General features: G+C 43.7%; 1 protein-coding gene across 1 annotated transcript; it reads left to right on the top strand.

Moving 5' to 3' along the window:
• Positions 1 to 209: 209 nt before the first annotated feature.
• On the top strand, positions 210 to 16,964 carry LOC139586794 (signal-induced proliferation-associated 1-like protein 3; the record flags this gene model as incomplete). Its single annotated transcript, XM_071420425.1, is given in 9 exon segments — positions 210 to 395; positions 3,276 to 3,470; positions 4,804 to 4,902; positions 6,096 to 6,211; positions 8,289 to 8,377; positions 11,995 to 12,257; positions 14,087 to 14,146; positions 16,818 to 16,870; positions 16,873 to 16,964. Coding segments are annotated over 9 exon segments (1,044 nt in total), but the record flags the coding sequence as incomplete, so codon positions are not given.
• Between the last annotated feature and the right edge of the window lie 567 nt (positions 16,965 to 17,531).

The following is a 17,531-nucleotide window of genomic DNA, read 5'->3' as shown; positions in this document are numbered from 1 at the left end:
TGTCATTGGAGCCATCTTGGTGCCACTGGTGCCATCTGAGTCTCTTGGCTGCCATTGCTGCCATTGAGACGCTGTGGGTGCCATTGCTGCCATCGCCGCCATCTTGGTCCCATTGCTGCCATCCTGGTCCCATTGGCGCCATCTTGGTCCCATTGCTGCCATCCTGGTCCCATTGGCGCCATCTCGGCGCCATCTCGGTCGCCCCCGTCACCCTGGGTGCCGTCCCCGCGCCGCGGGTGCCCCGGTGTCCCCGGGCCGCGGTGGCGCCGCCTGCTGGAGGTGTGCAAGGTGGCCGCCGTGGCCCTGAGCCACGAGCAGATGATCGACCTGCTGCGCACCTCGGTCACCGTCACCGTGGTCATCGTGCCGCCACACGAGGACGGCACGCCCAGGAGGTTGGTGCTGGTGGGGGTGGCATCTGAGTGTCTTGGGTGACATTGGTTCCATTGGGTTGTAGTGGGTGCCATTGATGTCATTGGAGCCATCTTGGCGCCATTGGTGCCATTGGAGCCATTGGGTTGTTGTGGGTGCCATTGGTGCCATCTTGGTGCCATTGATGTCATTGGAGCCATCTTGGTGCCATTGATGTCATTGGTGCCATCTTGGAGCCATTGATGACATTGGAGCCATCTTGGTGCCATTGATGACATTGGTGACATCTTGGTGCCATTGGAGCCATCTTGGTGCCATTGATGTCATTGGTGCCATCTTGGAGCCATTGGTGCCATCTTGGTGTCATGGGTGCCATTGATGCCATTGGGTTGTGGTGGGTGCCATTGGAGCCATCTTGGTGCCATTGATGTCATTGGAGCCATCTTGGTGCCACTGGTGCCATCTGAGTGTCTTGGGTGCCATGGGAGCCATCTTGGTGTCATGGGTGCCATTGCTGCCATTGAGTTCTTGTGGGTGTCATTGGAGCCATCTTGGAGCCATTGATGTCATTGGTGCCATCTTGGTGTCATTGGTGGCATCTGAGTGTCTTGGGTGCCATTGGTGCCATTGGGTTGTGGTGGGTGTCACTGGAGCCATCTTGGTGCCACTGATGTCATTGGAGCCATCTTGGTGCCATTGATGACATTGGTGACATCTTGGTGCCATTGGAGCCATCTTGGTGTCACTGATGTCATTGGAGCCATCTTGGTGTCTTGGGTGCCATTGGTTCCATTGGGTTCTTGTGGGTGCCATTGGAGCCATCTTGGTGCCATTGGTGGCATCTGAGTGTCTTGGGTGCCATTGGGGGCAGTTGGGTGTCATTGGTGCCATCTTGGTGCCACTGATGCCATTGGTGCCATCTTGGTGCCATTGGACCCATCTTGGAGCCATTGGTGGCATCTGATGATCTTGGGTGCCATTGGTTCCATTCGGTTCTTTTGGGTGTCATGGGTGCCATCTTGCTGCCATTGGTGCCATTGGAGCCATCTTAGTGCCATTGGTGTCATTGGTGCCATCTTGGTGCCATGGGTGCCATCTTGGTGTCATGGGTGCCATTGGTTCCATTGGGTTGTTGTGGGTGCCATTGGTGGCGCTTGGGTGTCATGGATGTCATTGGTGCCATCTTGGAGCCATTGGTGGCATCTCAGTCTCTTGGGTGCCATTGGTTCCATTGGGTTGTGGTGGGTGCCATTGGAGGCATCTGAGTGTCTTGGGTGTCATGGGTGCCATCTTGGTGTCATGGGTGCCATTGATGCCATTGGGTTCTTGTGGGTGCCATGGGTGCCATCTTGGTGCCGTTGATGTCATTGGAGCCATCTTGGTGTCATTGGAGCCATCTTGGTGTCATTGATGTCACTGGAGCCATCTGGGTGTCATTGATGTCATGGGTGCCATCTTGGAGCCATTGGTTCCATTGGGTTGTTGTGGGTGCCATTGGTGCCATCCCGGTGCCACTGGTGCCACATCCCTGTGTCCCCTTGTCCCCTTTGTCCCCCTGGTGCCACCAGTGCCACTTCCCCTGTCCCCATGTCCCATTGGTGCCACCAGTGCCACATCCCCGTGTCCCCTTGTCCCCCTTGTCCCCCTTGTCCCCCTTGTCCCCCCTTGTCCCTTGGTGCCATCCCAGTGCCACATCCCTGTCTCCCCTTGGTCCCCTTGGTGCCATCCCGGTGCCATCCCAGTGCCACATCCCCGTGTCCCCCTTGTCCCCCATGTCCCCCTTGTCCCTTGGTGCCATCCCAGTGCCATCGGTGCCATCCCGGTGCCCGCTGTGCCCACAGGGCTTGGTCGGAGGCGCTGGCAGCCAGACTGGTGCCATCCCAGTGCCACATCCCCATGTCCCCTTGTCCCCCTGGTGCCATTCCAGTGCCACATCCCCGTGTCCCCATGTCCTCCATGTCCCCCTTGTCCCTCCGGTGCCATCCCGATGCCATCCCAGTGCCCGCTGTGCCACATCCCCTTGTCCCCCTTGTCCCCCTTGTCCCCCTTGTCCCCCTTGTCCCCCTGGTGCCATCCTGGTGCCACATCTGCGTGTCCCCTTTGTCCCTTGGTGCCATCCCGGTGCCATCCCAGTGCCACATCCCCGTGTCCCCCTTGTCCCCCATGTCCCCCTTGTCCCTTGGTGCCATCCCAGTGCCATCGGTGCCATCCCTGTGCCCGCTGTGCCCACAGGGCCTGGTCGGAGGTGCTGGCAGCCAGACTGGTGCCATCCCAGTGCCACATCCCCGTGTCCCCTTGTCCCTTGGTGCCATCCTGGTGCCACCAGTGCCACCTTTCCCATGTCCCCCTTGTCCCCATGTCCCCCTTGTCCCCCGTGTCCCCTTGTCCCCCGTGTCCCTTTGTCCCTTGGTGCCATCCTGGTGCCACTGGTGCCACATCCCCGTGTCCCCTTTGTCCCTTGGTGCCATTGGTGCCACCAGTGCCATCTTTCCCATATCCCCCTTGTCCCCTTTGTCCCCCTTGTCCCCCTGGTGCCATCCCAGTGCCACATCCCCGTGTCCCCCTTGTCCCCCTTGTCCCCCTGGTGCCATTCCAGTGCCACATCCCCGTGTCCCCATGTCCTCCATGTCCCCCTTGTCCCTCCGGTGCCATCCCGGTGCCATCCCAGTGCCCGCTGTGCCACATCCCCTTGTCCCCCTTGTCCCCCTTGTCCCCCTGGTGCCATCCTGGTGCCACATCTGCGTGTCCCCTTTGTCCCTTGGTGCCATCCTGGTGCCATCCCAGTGCCACATCCCCGTGTCCCCTTGTCCCTTGTCCCTTGGTGCCATCCCAGTGCCACATCCCCGTGTCCCCCTTGTCCCTTGGTGCCATCGGTGCCATCCCGGTGCCCGCTGTGCCCACAGGGCCTGGTCGGAGGCTCTGGCAGCGGCCGGGCCGGAGCCCAGGGCGGATCCGGAGCCGTTTCCGGGGCCGTTTCCGGGGCCGTTCCGGGCCGGGCTCCGCAGCGCCCCCTCCTGGCAGCGCGGGGGCACCAAACGGGCACAGCCGGGGCTGGCGGCGACCCCGGCCCGGGAGACGCAGGCGGGGCACGGGAAAAGGTGAGGAAAGGCCCAAAATTGCCCCAAAAATTCCCCTAAAAATTCCCTTCCAAATTCCCCTAAAAATTCCCCTAAAAATTCCCTTCCAAATTCCCCTAAAAATTCCCCCCAAAAATCGCCCTAAAATTTCCCCCAAAATTTCCCCAAAATTTCTTCAAAATTCCCTGAATTTCCCCCAAAAATTGCCCCAAAATTCCCTCCCAAATTCTCCTAAAATTTCCCCAAAATTCCCTTCAAAATTCCCCTCAAAATCCTCCCAAAATCCCCTAAAATTCCCCTAAAATTCCCTTCAAAATTCCCAGAATTTCCCCCCAAATTCTCCAAGAATTCCCCCCAAAATTCCCTTCAAAATTCTCAGAATTTCCTCCCAAAATTCCCTTCAAAATTCCCTGAATTTTCCCCTAAAATTCCCCCGAAATTCCCTTCAAAATTCCCAGAATTTCCCCCCAAAATCCTCACAACATTCCCAGGATTTTCCCCCACATTCCCCTCAAAATCCTCCCAAAATTCACAGAATTTCCCCCCAATTTCCCCAAAAATTCCCCTAAAATTTCCCCCCAAATTCTCCAAAAATTCCCCTAAAATTTCCCCAAAATTCCCTTCAAAATTCTCAGAATTTCCCCCCAAAATTCCCTTCAAAATTCTCAGAATTTCCCCCCAAATTTGCCCTAAAATTTTCCCCAAAATTCCCCTCAAAATCCTCCCAAAATTCCCTTCAAAATTCCCAGAATTTCCCCCCAAATTCCTCCCAACATTCCCAGGATTTTCCCCCAAAAATTCCCCCAAATTCCCCTAAAATTTCCCCAAAAATTTCCCCAAAATTCCCTTCAAAATCCTCAGGATTTTCCCCCAAATTCCCCTCAAAATCCTCCCCAAATTCCCCTAAAATTCCCCTAAAATTCCCCCCCAAATTCCTCCCAAAATTCCCAAAAATTCCTCCCAAATCCCCATCAAAATTCCCCCCAAAATTCCCTTCAAAATTCCCAAAAATTCCCCCAAATCCACCTGAAATTTTCCCCAATTTTCCCCATTCCCCCAATTTTTCCCCCCAATTTCCCCCATTTTTCACCAAATTTTACCCTAATTTCCCCCATTTTTTCCCAATTTTCCCCATTTTTACCCCAATTTCCCCCCCATTTTCCCCATTTCCCCCCATTTTTTTAAACCAATTTTTACCCCAATCTTCCCCAAATTTCCCCCATTTTTCCCTAAATTTTTTCCAATTTTTCCCCATTTCCCCCCATTTCTTACCCCAATTTTCCCCAAATTTTCCCCATTTTTCTCATTTTTTCTCATTTTTTTCTCTTTTTTCCCCCATTTTTCCCCATTTCAGGCCCCTGAGTTTCCCGGATTCTCCCCATTCCGGCTCCGCTTTCCGCCAACCTTCCGGAAGCTTCTCTGCCCCCGGCAGCGCCAGGGGGGGAGGAGAGAGGTGAAAATGGGGGAAAAATGGGGAAAATTGGGAAAATTGGGGAAAAATTGGGAAAAATGGGGAAAAAATTGGGAAAAAATTGGAAAAAATGGGGAAAAATTGGAGAAAATGGGGGGAAATTGGGGAAAAAATTGGGGAATAATTGGAGAAAATGAGGGAAAAAATTGGGGAATTGGGAAAAAATTGGGGAAAATGGGGGGGGGAAATTGGGGGAAATTGGGGAAAATTAGGGGGAAAATTGGGGGGAATTGGGGAGAAAAATTGGGGGAAATTGGGAAAAATTGGGGGGGAAATGGGGAAAATTGGGGAAAAAATTGGGAAAAATTGGGAAAAATTAGGGGGAAAATGGGGGGGAAAATTGGGGAAAAATTGGAGAAAATTGGAAAAACATTGGGGAAAATGGGGGGGAAATTGGGGGGAAAATGGAGAAAAATTGGGGAAAAATTGGAGAAAAAATTGGGAAAAAATTTGGGAAAATTGGGGGGGAAAATTGGGGAAAATGGGGGAAAATGGGAAAAAATGGGGAAATGGTGGAAAATGGGGGAAATTGGGGAAAATTTGGGAAAAATGGGAAAATTTGGGAAAAAATTGGAGAAAATGGGGGAAAAATTGGGGAAAAATGGGAAAAATGGGGAAGAAAATGGAGAAAAAATGGGGGGAAAATGGGAAAAATTGGTGAAACATGAGGGAAAAATTGGAGAAAATGGGGGGGAAAAATGGGGGGAAATTGGGAAAATTTGGAGGAAATTGGGGAAAAAATTGGGAAAATTTGGGGCAATTGGGGAAAAAGGGAGAAAATTGGTAAGAAAATGGGGAAAAAATTGGGAAAAATTGGAGAAAATTGGGGAAAATGGGGAAAAATAAAGGAAAAATTGGAATAAATGGAGAAAAATTGGGGGGGAAATTGGGAAAATTTTTGGGAAAAATTGGGAAAAAATTGGAGGAAATGGGGGGAAAATTGGGAAAAAAATTGGGGAAAATGAGGGAAAAATTGGGGAAAATGGGGGGAATTGGGGAGAAATTGGGAAAAATTGGGAAAAAATGGGAAAAAATTGGGAAAAAATGGGAAAAAATTGGGAAAAAATGGGAAAATTTGGGGCAATTGGGGGAAAAATTGGGAAAAAATGGGAAAAAATTGGAGAAAAATGGGGAAAAATGGGGGAAAAAGTGGAAAATTGGGATTTTCCTTGCAGGCCGCAGAGGGGGGCGGAGCCACACGCAGGAAATTCCAGGAATTCTGGGAATTCTGGGAATTCTGGGAATTCCGAGGGCGCCGGACACGAGGGAGGAACCGAGAGGAGCAAAACGGGTACGGAAAGGGGGAATTGGGAATTTGGGAAAATTTGGGAATTTTGGGGGGAAAATTGGGAATTTGGAAGGGAAAATTGGGAATTTGGGGGGAAATTTGGGAATTTTGGGGGAATTTGGGGGGAAAATTTGGGGATTTTGGGGGGGGGAATTTGGGGGGAAATTTGGGAGGGGAAATTTGTGAATTTGGGGGGAAAATTTGGGGGAAATTTGAGGGTTTGGGAGGGAAAATTTGGGAATTTTGGGGGAAATTTGGGGATTTGGGAGGGAAAATTGGGAATGGGGGGAAATTTGGAATGAGGGGGGAAATTTGGGGGGAAAATTGGGAATTTGGAGGGAAATTTGGGGATTTTGGGGGGAAATTTGGGGGTAAAATTTGGGAATTTGGGAGGGGAAAATTTGGCAGAGAATTGGGAATTTGGGAGGGAAAATTGGGAACTTTGGGGAGGAAATTTGGGGAAAATTGGGAATTCGGGAGGGAAATTTGGGGTTTTTGGGGGAATTTGGGAGGGAAAATCTGGAATTAGGAGGGGAATTGTGGGAATTTGGTGGGAATTTTGGGAATTTGGTGGGAAATTTGGGAATTTGGAGGGAATTTTGGGAATTTGGTGGGAAATTTGGGAATTTGGTGGTAAATTGGGGATTTGGGGAGGGGAATTTGGGGGAAAATTTGGAATTTGGAGGAAATTTGGGAATGGGGAGGGAAATTCGGGAATTTGGTGGGAATTTGGAAAATTTGGGAGGGAAAATTGGGAATTTTGGGGGGAAATTTGGGGGTAAAATTTGGGAATTTGGGAGGAGGAAAATTTGGGGGAGAATTGGGAATTCGGGAGGGAAATTTGGGAACTTTGGGGGAAATTTGGGAGGCAAAATCTGGAATTAGGAGGGGAATTTTGGGAATTTGGTGGGAATTTTGGGAATTTGGTGGGAATTTTGGGAATTTGGTGGGAATTTTGGGAATTTGGTGGGAATTTTGGGAATTTGGAGGGAATTTTGGGAATTTGGTGGGAAATTTGGGAATTTGGTGGTAAATTGGGAATTTGGGGAGGGGAATTTGGGAATTTGGGGGGAAAATTTGGAATTTGGAGGAAATTTGGGAATGGGGGAGGGAAATTCGGGAATTTGGTGGGAATTTGGAAAATTTGGGAGGGAAAATTGGGAATTTTGGGGGGAAATTTGGGGGTAAAATTTGGGAATTTGGGAGGAGGAAAATTTGGGGGAGAATTGGGAATTTGGGAGGGAAAATTGGGAACTTTGGGGGAAATTTGGGAGGCAAAATCTGGAATTAGGAGGGGAATTTTGGGAATTTGGTGGGAATTTTGGGAATTTGGTGGGAATTTCGGGAATTTGGTGGGAATTTCGGGAATTTTGGGGGAAATTTGGGAATGGGGAAGGGAAATTCGGGAATTTGGAGGGAAATTTGGGAATTTGGAGAGGGAAATTCAGGGATTTGGTGGGGAAAATGGGGAATTTGAGTGGAAAATTGGGAATTTGGGAGGGAAAATTTGGGAATTTGGTGGGAATTTTGGGAATTTGGTGGGAAAATTGGGAATTTGGAGGGAATTTGGAGGGAATTTTGGGGGAAATTTGGGAATTTGGTGGTCAATTGGGGATTTGGGGGAAAATTGGGAATTTTGGGGGAATTTTGGGGGGAAAATAGGGAATTTGGGAGGGAAATTTGGGAATTTTAGGGAAAATTTGGGAATTTTAGGGGGAAATTTGGGAACTTTGGGGGGAAAATTGGGGGAAAATTTTGGGAATTTGGGGAGGAAATGGGAAATGGGAAGAGGAATTTGGTGGGAAATTTGGGAATTTGGAGGGAAATTGGGAATTTGGAGAGGGAAATTCAGGGATTTGGTGGGGAAAATGGGGAATTTGTTGGGAATTTTGGGAATTTGGAGGGGAATGTTGGGAATTTGTTGGGAATTTTGGGAATTTGGTGGGAATTTTGGGAATTTGGAGGGGAAAATGGGGAATTTGTTGGGAAAATTGGGGATTTGGGAGGGAAATTTTGGGAATTTGTTGGGAATGTTGGGAATTTGGGAGACGCTGATCCCAACCCCCCCATCCCTCCCCAGAGCCGCTCTGGCACCTCCCAGCCCCCGCCCGGATCCCAGGGAAGCGCCCGGGGCCGGCAGGGAAAGAATCCCCAAAGGAAACGGGCAAGGTCAGACAGGGGAGGGGCAGAATTCCCAAAGGAAATCCTGGGAAATTCCTGGAAAAATTCCTGGAAAAATCCGCCCAAAAATCCCCCCAAAAATCCCCAGAAATTCCCCCAAAAATCCCCAAAATCCCCCCCAAAAATCCCCCAAAATTCCCAAAAATTCCCCAAGAAAATCCCCAGAAATTCCCCCAAAAAATCCCAGAATTTCCCGAAGGAAATCCCAGAATTCATGGAAAATTCCTGGAAAAATTCCTGGAAAATTCTGCCCAAAATCCCCAGAAATTCCCCAAAAAATTCCGCCCAAAAATCCCCCCAAAAATCCCCCCAAAAATCCCAGAATTCCCCCAAAAATCCCTCCCTGATCTCAGTGGGAAAGAATCCCCAAAGGAAACGGGCAAGGTCAGACAGGGGAGGGGCAGGAATTCCCAAAGGAAATCCTGGGAAATTCCTGGAAAAATTCCTGGGAAATTCCTGGAAAAATTCCTGGGAAAATTCCTGAAAAATTCCCCCCAAAAATCCCCAAAAATTCCCCCAAAAAATCCCCAAAAATCCCCAAAATCCCCCAAAAAATCCAAAAAAATTCCCCAAAAAAATCCCAGAAATTCCCCCAAAAAGTTCCTAAAAATTCCCCAAAAAAATCCCAGAAATTCCCCCAAAAAGTTCCTAAAAATTCCCCAAAAAAATCCCAGAAATTCCCCCAAAAAGTTCCTAAAAATTCCCCAAAAAATCCAAAAAAATCCCCCAAAAAGTTCCTAAAAATTCCCCAAAAAATCCAAAAAAATCCCCCAAAAAATCCCAGAAATTCCCCAAAGGAAAGCCCAGAATTCCTGAAAAAATTCCGCCCAAAGATCCCTCCAAAAATCCCAGAAATTCCCCAAAAAATTCCCCAAAAATCCCCCCCAAAAATCCCCAGAAATCCCCAAAAAATTCCGCCCAAATTCCCCCCAAAAATCCCCAAAAAGTTCCCAGAAATTCCCCCAAAAATCACGGAATTCCTGGAAAAATTCCTGGAAAAGTTCCTGAAAAATTCCGCCCAAAAATCCCCAAAAATCCCCCCAAAAATCCCCAAAATCCCCCCCAAAAATCCCCCAAAAGTTCCCAAAAATTCCCCAAGAAAATCCCAGAAATTCCCCCAAAAAATCCCAGAAATTCCCCCAAAAAATCCCAGAATTTCCCGAAGGAAATCCCAGAATTCCTGGAAAATTCCTGAAAAAATTCCTGAAAAATTCCGCCCAAAAATCCCAGAATTCCCCCAAAAATCCCTCCCTGATCCCAGTGGGAAAGAATCCCCAAAGGAAACGGGCAAGGTCAGACAGGGGAGGGGCAGAATTCCCAAAGGAAATCCTGGGAAATTCCTGGAAAAATTCCTGGGAAATTCCTGGAAAAATTCCTGGGAAATTCCTGAAAAAATCCGCCCAAAAATCCCCCCAAAAATCCCAGAATTCCTGGAAAATTCCTGACAAATTCGGCCCAAAAATCCCCAGAAATTCCCAAAAATATTCCCCAAAATCCCCCCCAAAATCCCCCCAAAAATCCCAGAAATCCCCCAAGAAAATCCCAAAAATCCCCCAAAAAATCCAAAAAATTCCCCAAAAAATCCAAGAAATTCCCCAAAGGAAAGCCCAGAATTCCTGGGAAAATTCCTGAAAAATTCCGCCCAAAAATCCCCCCAAAAAATCCCCAAAAAGTTCCCAGAAATTCCCCAAAGGAAAGCCCAGAATTCCTGAAAAAATTCCGCCCAAAGATCCCTCCAAAAATCCCAGAAATTCCCCAAAAAATTCCCCAAAAATCCCCCCCAAAAATCCCCAAAAAATTCCGCCCAAATTCCCCCCAAAAATTCCCAAAAAGTTCCCAGAAATTCCCCCAAAAATCACGGAATTCCTGGAAAAATTCCTGAAAAATTCCGCCCAAAAATCCCCAGAAATTCCCCCAAAAAATCCCCAAAATCCCCCCCAAAAATCCCCCAAAATTCCCAAAAATTCCCCAAGAAAATCCCCAGAAATTCCCCCAAAAAATCCCCAGAAATTCCCCCCAAAAATCCCAGAATTTCCCGAAGGAAATCCCAGAATTCATGGAAAATTCCTGGAAAAATTCCTGGGAAATTCCTGAAAAATCCGCCCAAAAATCCCCCCAAAAATCCCAGAATTCCTGGAAAATTCCTGGAAAATTCTGCGCAAAAATCCCCCCAAAATCCCCAGAAATTCCCAAAAATATTGCCCAAAATCCCCCCAAAATCCCCCCAAAAATCCCCCCAAAAATCCCAGAAATTCCCCCAAAAATCCCAAAATTCCCTAAAATTTTTCCCCAGAATTCCCAAAGGAAATCCCAGAATTCCTGGAAAAATTCCTGGGAAATTCCTGGAAAAATTCCTGGGAAAATTCCTGAAAAATTCCCCCCAAAAATCCCCAAAAATTCCCCCAAAAAATCCCCAAAAATCCCCAAAATCCCCCAAAAAATCCAAAAAATTCCCCAAAAAAATCCCAGAAATTCCCCCAAAAAGTTCCTAAAAATTCCCCAAAAAATCCAAAAAAATCCCCCAAAAATCCAAGAAATTCCCCAAAGGAAAGCCCAGAATTCCTGGGAAAATTCCTGAAAAATTCCGCCCAAAAATCCCCCAAAAAATCCTCCAAAAATCTGCCCAAAAATCCCCCCCAAAAATCCTGGAATTCCTGGAAAAATTCCGCCCAAAATTCCCCCCCAAAAAATCCCAGAATTCCTGGAAAATTCCTGGAAAAATTCCTGGGAAATTCCTGGGAAATTCCGCTCAAAAATCCCCCAAAAAATCCCCCAAAAATTCCCCCCAAAAATCATCAAAAAATCCCCAAATTCCCTAAAATTTTTCCCCAGAATTCCCAAAGAAAAGCCCAGAATTCCTGAAAAATTCGGCCCAAAATTCCCCCAAAAAAATCCCCAAAAAGTTCCTAAAAATTCCCCAGAAAATTCCCAGAAATTCCCCAAAAAATCTTCCCAAAAAACCCCCAAAATTCACCAAAAAAATCCCAAAAATTCTCAAAAAAAAAAAAATCCCAAAAATTCCCCAAAAATCCCAGAATTCCCCCCAAAAAAATCCTGAAAAAATCCTGGAATTCCCCAAAAAAAAATCCCCCCCAAAAACCCCAAAATTCACCAAAAAAATCCCAAAAATTCCCCAAAAAAATCCTGAAAAAATCCCCCCTCCCCCCAGTTCACCAAATTCCCAAAAAATCCTGGAATTCCCAAAAAAATTCCCAAAAAAAATGCCCCCAAAAATGTCCAAATCCACCCCAATAACTCCCAAAAAAATCCTCCCCAAAATCCCCAAAAAATCCTAAAATAATCCCAAAAAATCCTAAAATAATCCCAAAAAATCCTAAAATAATCCCAAAAAATCCTGGAATCCCAAAAACCCCAAAAAAACCCAAAATCACCCCAAAAAAATCCCAAAAAATTCCTCAAAAATTCCTGAAAAATCCTTAAAAAATCCCCAAAATTCCCCAAAAAACCCTTGAAAAACTCCCCCAAATCCCCTCAAAACCTGGGAATTTTTGGGCTCTGGGATTCCAAACCCTCTGGAATCCCGAACATTCCCAAAAATTCCCCAAATTTCCCAAAATTCCTGAAATTTTCCCCGTTTTTTGCAGCCCCTGAGTCGCTCTCCTGTGTCCAGCTCCAGCGACCCCGACGAGGGCGGCGCCGACTCCAGGACCCCCAGAATTCCCAAAAATCCCCAAAATCCCCAAAATTCCCAAATTCCCCCAATCCCCCCAATCCCCCCCAACCCCCAAAATTCCCAAATTTCCCAAAATTCCCAAATTTCCGCCCGGAATTCCCAGAGGAGCCCCAAGGAGGCCTCGGGGGTGGCGCCCCCTGGTGGCCGCAAACCCGCGAGCGACGGCGGCGCCAGGTGGGGAAAAATCCCAAAATTTGGGGGGAATTCGCAAATTTTGGGAAAAATTCTCAAATTTTGGGAAAAATTCTCATTCTGTGAAAATTCCCAAGGTTTTTTTGTGAAAATTCCCAGGTTTTAGGTCAAAATTCCCAAGTTTTGGGTCAAAACTCCCAAAGTTTTGGTTCAAATTCTCCATTTTTTAAAATTAAAATTCCCAAAGTTTTGAGGTAAAATTTGAAAAGTTTTGAGGTAAAAATCTCAAATTTTGGGAAAATTTCTAATTTCGTTCAAATTCCCAGGGGTTTTGGGTCGAAATTCCCAAGTTTTGGGTCAAAATTCCCAAAGATTTGGTTCAAAATCTCCATTTCTTAAAATTAAAATTCCCAAAGTTTTGAGGTAAAAGTCTCAAATTTTGGTAAAATTCCCAATTTTGTTGAAGTTCCCAAGGGTTTTTTGTGAAAATTCCCAAGTTTTGGGTCAAAATTCCCAATTTTTTGGGGTCAAATTCTCCATTTTAAAATTCAAATTCTCATGGATTGAGGATAAAATTCCCAAAGTTCTGAGGTAAAATTTGAAAAGTTTTGAGGTAAAAGTCTCAAATTTTGGTAAAATTCCCAATTTTGTTGAAGTTCCCAAGGGTTTTTTGTGAAAATTCCCAAGTTTTGGGTCAAAATTCCCAATTTTTTGGGGTCAAATTCTCCATTTTAAAATTCAAATTCTCATGGATTGAGGATAAAATTCCCAAAGTTCTGAGGTAAAATTTGAAAAGTTTTGAGGTAAAAGTCTCAAATTTTGATAAAATTCCCAATTTTGTTCAAGTTCCCAAGGGTTTTTTGTGAAAATTCCCAGGTTTTGGGTCAAAATTCCCAATTTTTTGGGGTCAAATTCTCCATTTTAAAATTCAAATTCTCATTCATTGAGGGTAAAATTCCCAAAGTTCTGAGGTAAAATTTGAAAAGTTTTGAGGTAAAAGTCTCAAATTTTGGTAAAATTCCCAATTTTGTTCAAGTTCCCAAGGGTTTTTTGTGAAAATTCCCAGGTTTTAGCTCAAAATTCCCAAGTTTTGGGTCAAAATTCCCAAAGTTTTTGGTTCAAAATCTCGATTTTTTAAAATTAAAATTCCCAAAGTTTTGAGGTAAAATTCTCAAATTTTGGGAAAATTTCTAATTCTGTTAAAGTTCCCAAGGGTTTTTGGTGATAATTCCCAAGTTTTGGGTCAAAATTCCCAAGTTTTGGGTCGAAATTCCCAATTTTTTAGGTGCAAAATTCTCCATTTTTTTAAATTCAAATTCTCATTGATTGAGGATACAATTCCCAAAGTTTTGAGGTAAAAGTCTCAAATTTTGGTTAAAAATTCCCAATTTTGTTTTAATTCCCAGGTTTGAATGAAATTCCCTGATTTTTTTTTGTTAAAATTCCCAGTTTTGGGGTTAAAATTCCCATTTTTTACCTTAAAATTCCCAATTTTTTTCTGTTCAAATTCCCACATTTTCTTAAAAATTCCCAACTTTTGGGTGAAATTTCCCAGTTTTTTGGTTAAAATTCCTGGGTTTTCTGTAAAAATTCCACATTTTGATTAAAATCCCCAATTTTTGCTGGAAAATTTCCCAATTTTTGGTTAAAAACTCACAAATTTTGGGTGTAAAAGTCCCAATTTTTAGGGTTAAAATTCCCAATTTTGGGCTCTAAAATTCCCTTTTTTTTCATTAAAAACTCCCAAATTTGGGGTTAAAATTCCTGGGTTTCTGGTAAAAGTCACTTTTTTGGGTAAAATTGCCATTTTTTAATTCAAATTCCCAATTTTTTGGTGCAAAATTCCCAATTTTTGGGGTTTTTTGTTGCAGGCCCGGCCCCACTGCCCCGAAAATCCCCGGGAGAGGCCGAGAGGGAACCGAGCACAGAATGTGAGGGGAAAATGGGGAAAAATTGGGGAAAATTGGGAAAAATTGGGAAAAAATGGGGTAAAAATTGGGGAAATTTGGGGTAAAAATTGGGGGGAAAATTGGAGAAAAATGGGGTAAAAATTGGGGAAAATTGGGGGAAATATTGGGGGAAAAATTGGGGGAAAATGGGGAGAAATTTTGTGAAAAAATGGGGAAAAAATTGGGGGAAATTTGGAGAAAATAGGGGGAAATTTTGGGAAAATGTTGGAGAAAAATGGGGAGAAATTTGGGGTAAAAATTGGGGAAAATGGGGAGAAAATTTTGGGGGGAAATTGAGGGAAAATGGGGAGAAAATTGGGGAAAATTGGAGAAAAATGGGGTAAAAATTGGGGTAAAAATTGGGGGAAATGGGGAGAAAATTTTGGGGAAAATTGGGGGAAAAATTGGAGAAAAATGGGGAGAAAATAGGGAGAAAATTAGGGGGAAATTTGGAGAAATTTTGGGGTAAAATGGGGGAAATTTTGGGAAAATGTTGGAGAAAAATGGGGGAAAATTGGGGAAATTTTGGGGGAAATTTCGAGGAAATTTGGGGGGAAATTGGGAGAATTTTGGAGAAATTTTGGGGAAAAATGGGGGAAATTTGGGGGAAATTTTTTTTGGAAAAACGGGGGGAAATAGGGGGAAATTTGGGGGAAAAATGGGGGAAAATGGAAGAAATTTTGGGGATAAAATAGGGGGAAATTTTGGGGAAATTTGGGGGTAAAAATCGGGGGAAATTGGGGGAAAATTTGGGGTGAAATTGGAGAAAATAGGGAAAAATTTTGGGGGAAATTTGGGGTAAAATGGAGGAAATTTGGGGAAAATGTTGGAGAAAAATGGGGGAAAAATTGGAGAAAAATGGGGAGAAAATCGGGGGAGAAATTGGGGAAATTTTGTGGGGAATTTGGGGAGAAATTTGGAGAAAAATGGGGGAAATTTGGGAGAAATTTTTTGGGGAAATGGGGAAATGGGGGAAATTTTGGGGTGAAAATGGGGGGAAAATGGGGAGAAATTTTGGAGAAAATTGGAGAAAAATGGGGAGAAAATTTGGGTAAAATGGGGAGAAAATCGGGGGAAATTTTGGGGAAAATTGGGGGAAATTTGGGAGAAAATCGGGGGAAAATTGGGTAAATGTTGGGGGAAATTGGGAGAAAAATGGGGATAAAATAGGGGGAACTTTGGGGAAATTTTGGGGGGAATAATGGGGGAAATTTTGGGGTGAAAATGGGGGGAAAATAGGGGGAAATTTTGGGGAAAAAATGGAGAAAATGGGGGAAAAATTGAGGGGAAAATGGGATAAAAAATGGGAAATAAATGAATTTTAATGGGATTTTAATGGGATTTTAATGAGATTTTAATGAATTTTGGATCTGGAGAATTTTAATGGCATTTTAATGAGATTTTATTGAATTTTAATGGATTTAAATGGGATTTTAATGGGATGTTAATGGGATTTTAATGAGATTTTAATGGATTTTAATGGGATTTGTAATGAGATTTTTAATGGATTTTTTGGAATTTTTTGGATTTTTTCCAATTTTTTTTGGATTTTGATGGAATTTTTTTTGGATTTTGATGGAATTTTCCTGGATTTTTGATGGAATTTCCGGAATTTTCCATGCCAGGCAGGTGAACGTGTTCAGGTGGGATCTGGGGGATTTTAAAGGGATTTTAATGAATTTTAATGGAATTTTTTTTATTTTATTGAGTTTTAATGGATTTTTTTCCAATTTTTTTTTTGTTTTGATGGAATTTTCATGGAATTTCGGGAATTTCCCCCTCCCAGGCAGGTGAACGTGTTCAGGCGGGATCTGGGGGATTTTAATGGGATTTTCATGAATTTTATTGAATTTTATTGAATTTTAATGGAATTTTTTCCAATTTTTTTTTGTTTTAATGGAATTTTTAATGAATTTTAATGGGATTTTTAATGAGATTTTTAATGGGATTTTAATGAGAATTTTAATGGATTTTAACGAATTTTAATGGGATTTTAATGGATTTTTATGGAATTTTTTCCAATTTTTTTTGGTTTTCATGGATTTTTTTTGGATTTTTTTTGATTTTTTTTTGGATTTTGATGGAATTTTCCTGGAATTTTCCTGGAATTTCCCATCCCAGGCAGGTGAACGTGTTCAGGCCGAGATCTGGGGATTTTATTGGGATTTTCATGAATTTTATTGAATTTTATTGAATTTTAATGGGATTTTTTCCAATTTTTTTTGTTTTTCATGGAATTTTTAATGAATTTTAATGGGATTTTATTGAATTTTAATGAATTTAAATGGGATTTTATGGGATTTTAAATGAGATTTTAATGGAATTTTAATGAGAATTTTAATGGATTTTAATGAATTTTAATGGGATTTTTTTGGATTTTATTGAATTTTAATGGAATTTTTTCCAATTTTTTTGCTTTTAATGGAATTTTCATGGAATTCTGATGGAATTTCTGGAATTTTCCATCCCAGGCAGGTGAACGTGTTCGGCAGCCTCGGCTCTGGAACCTGGGGGATTTTAATGGGATTTTAATGAATTTTATTGAATTTTAACGAATTTTAATGGGATTTTTTTTGTTTTTCATGGATTTTTTTTGATTTTTTTTGGATTTTGATGGAATTTTCCTGGAATTTTGATGGAATTTCCCCTCCAGGCAGGTGAACGTGTTCGGGCAGCCGCGGCTCCGGGCGTCCCTGCGGGATCTTCGCTCCCGCGCCGCGTCCCCAAATCCTCCATCGAGGACGACCTCAAGCGCCTGATCCTGATGGACAATTCCTGTCCTGAGCCTGACCCGGCCCCGGTGAGACAAAAATCCCAAAATTTGGGAATTTTACAGTAAAAAAATGCAAAAAATCCGGAGCTTCTAGCCCCAAAAATGGCATTTTTAGCCCAAAAAATGGCAAAAAAATCGAATTTTTTAGCCCAAAAAATGGGGAAAATTCTCAATTTTTTCCCCTGAATTTCCCAAAATTCCCAGTCCCAAAATGCAAAAAAAACCCAGGAAAACTTCGAATTTTTCAGCCCCAAAAAACAACAAAAAAATGGAATTTTTCAGCCCAAAAATGAAATTTTCAACCCCAAAAAAGAGAATTTTCTGGGGTTTTGAAGCTCATGAAATGGTGAAAAAGCTGAAATTTTCTCCTTGAAATTCCCCAAATCCCAAAATTCCCAAAATTCCCAATCCCAAAATGCAAAAAATTCCAAGGTTTTAGCCCAAAAACTTCGAATTTTTCAGCCCCAAAAATGGCAAAAAATTCCCAAATTTTCTGTCTGAAATCTCAGGGATTTTCCCAAATTCCCCAAATTCCCAATCCCAAAATGCAAAAAATCGCGAAAATTCGAATTTTTTAGCCCAAAAAAATGGCAA

Source organism: Agelaius tricolor, unplaced genomic scaffold, assembly GCF_023055355.1.
Source record: "Agelaius tricolor isolate 1412-34295 unplaced genomic scaffold, bAgeTri1.0.p SCAF_140, whole genome shotgun sequence".
NCBI classification, from domain to species: Eukaryota; Metazoa; Chordata; class Aves; order Passeriformes; family Icteridae; genus Agelaius; species Agelaius tricolor.
This window is presented reverse-complemented; position numbering and strand designations above follow the sequence as displayed.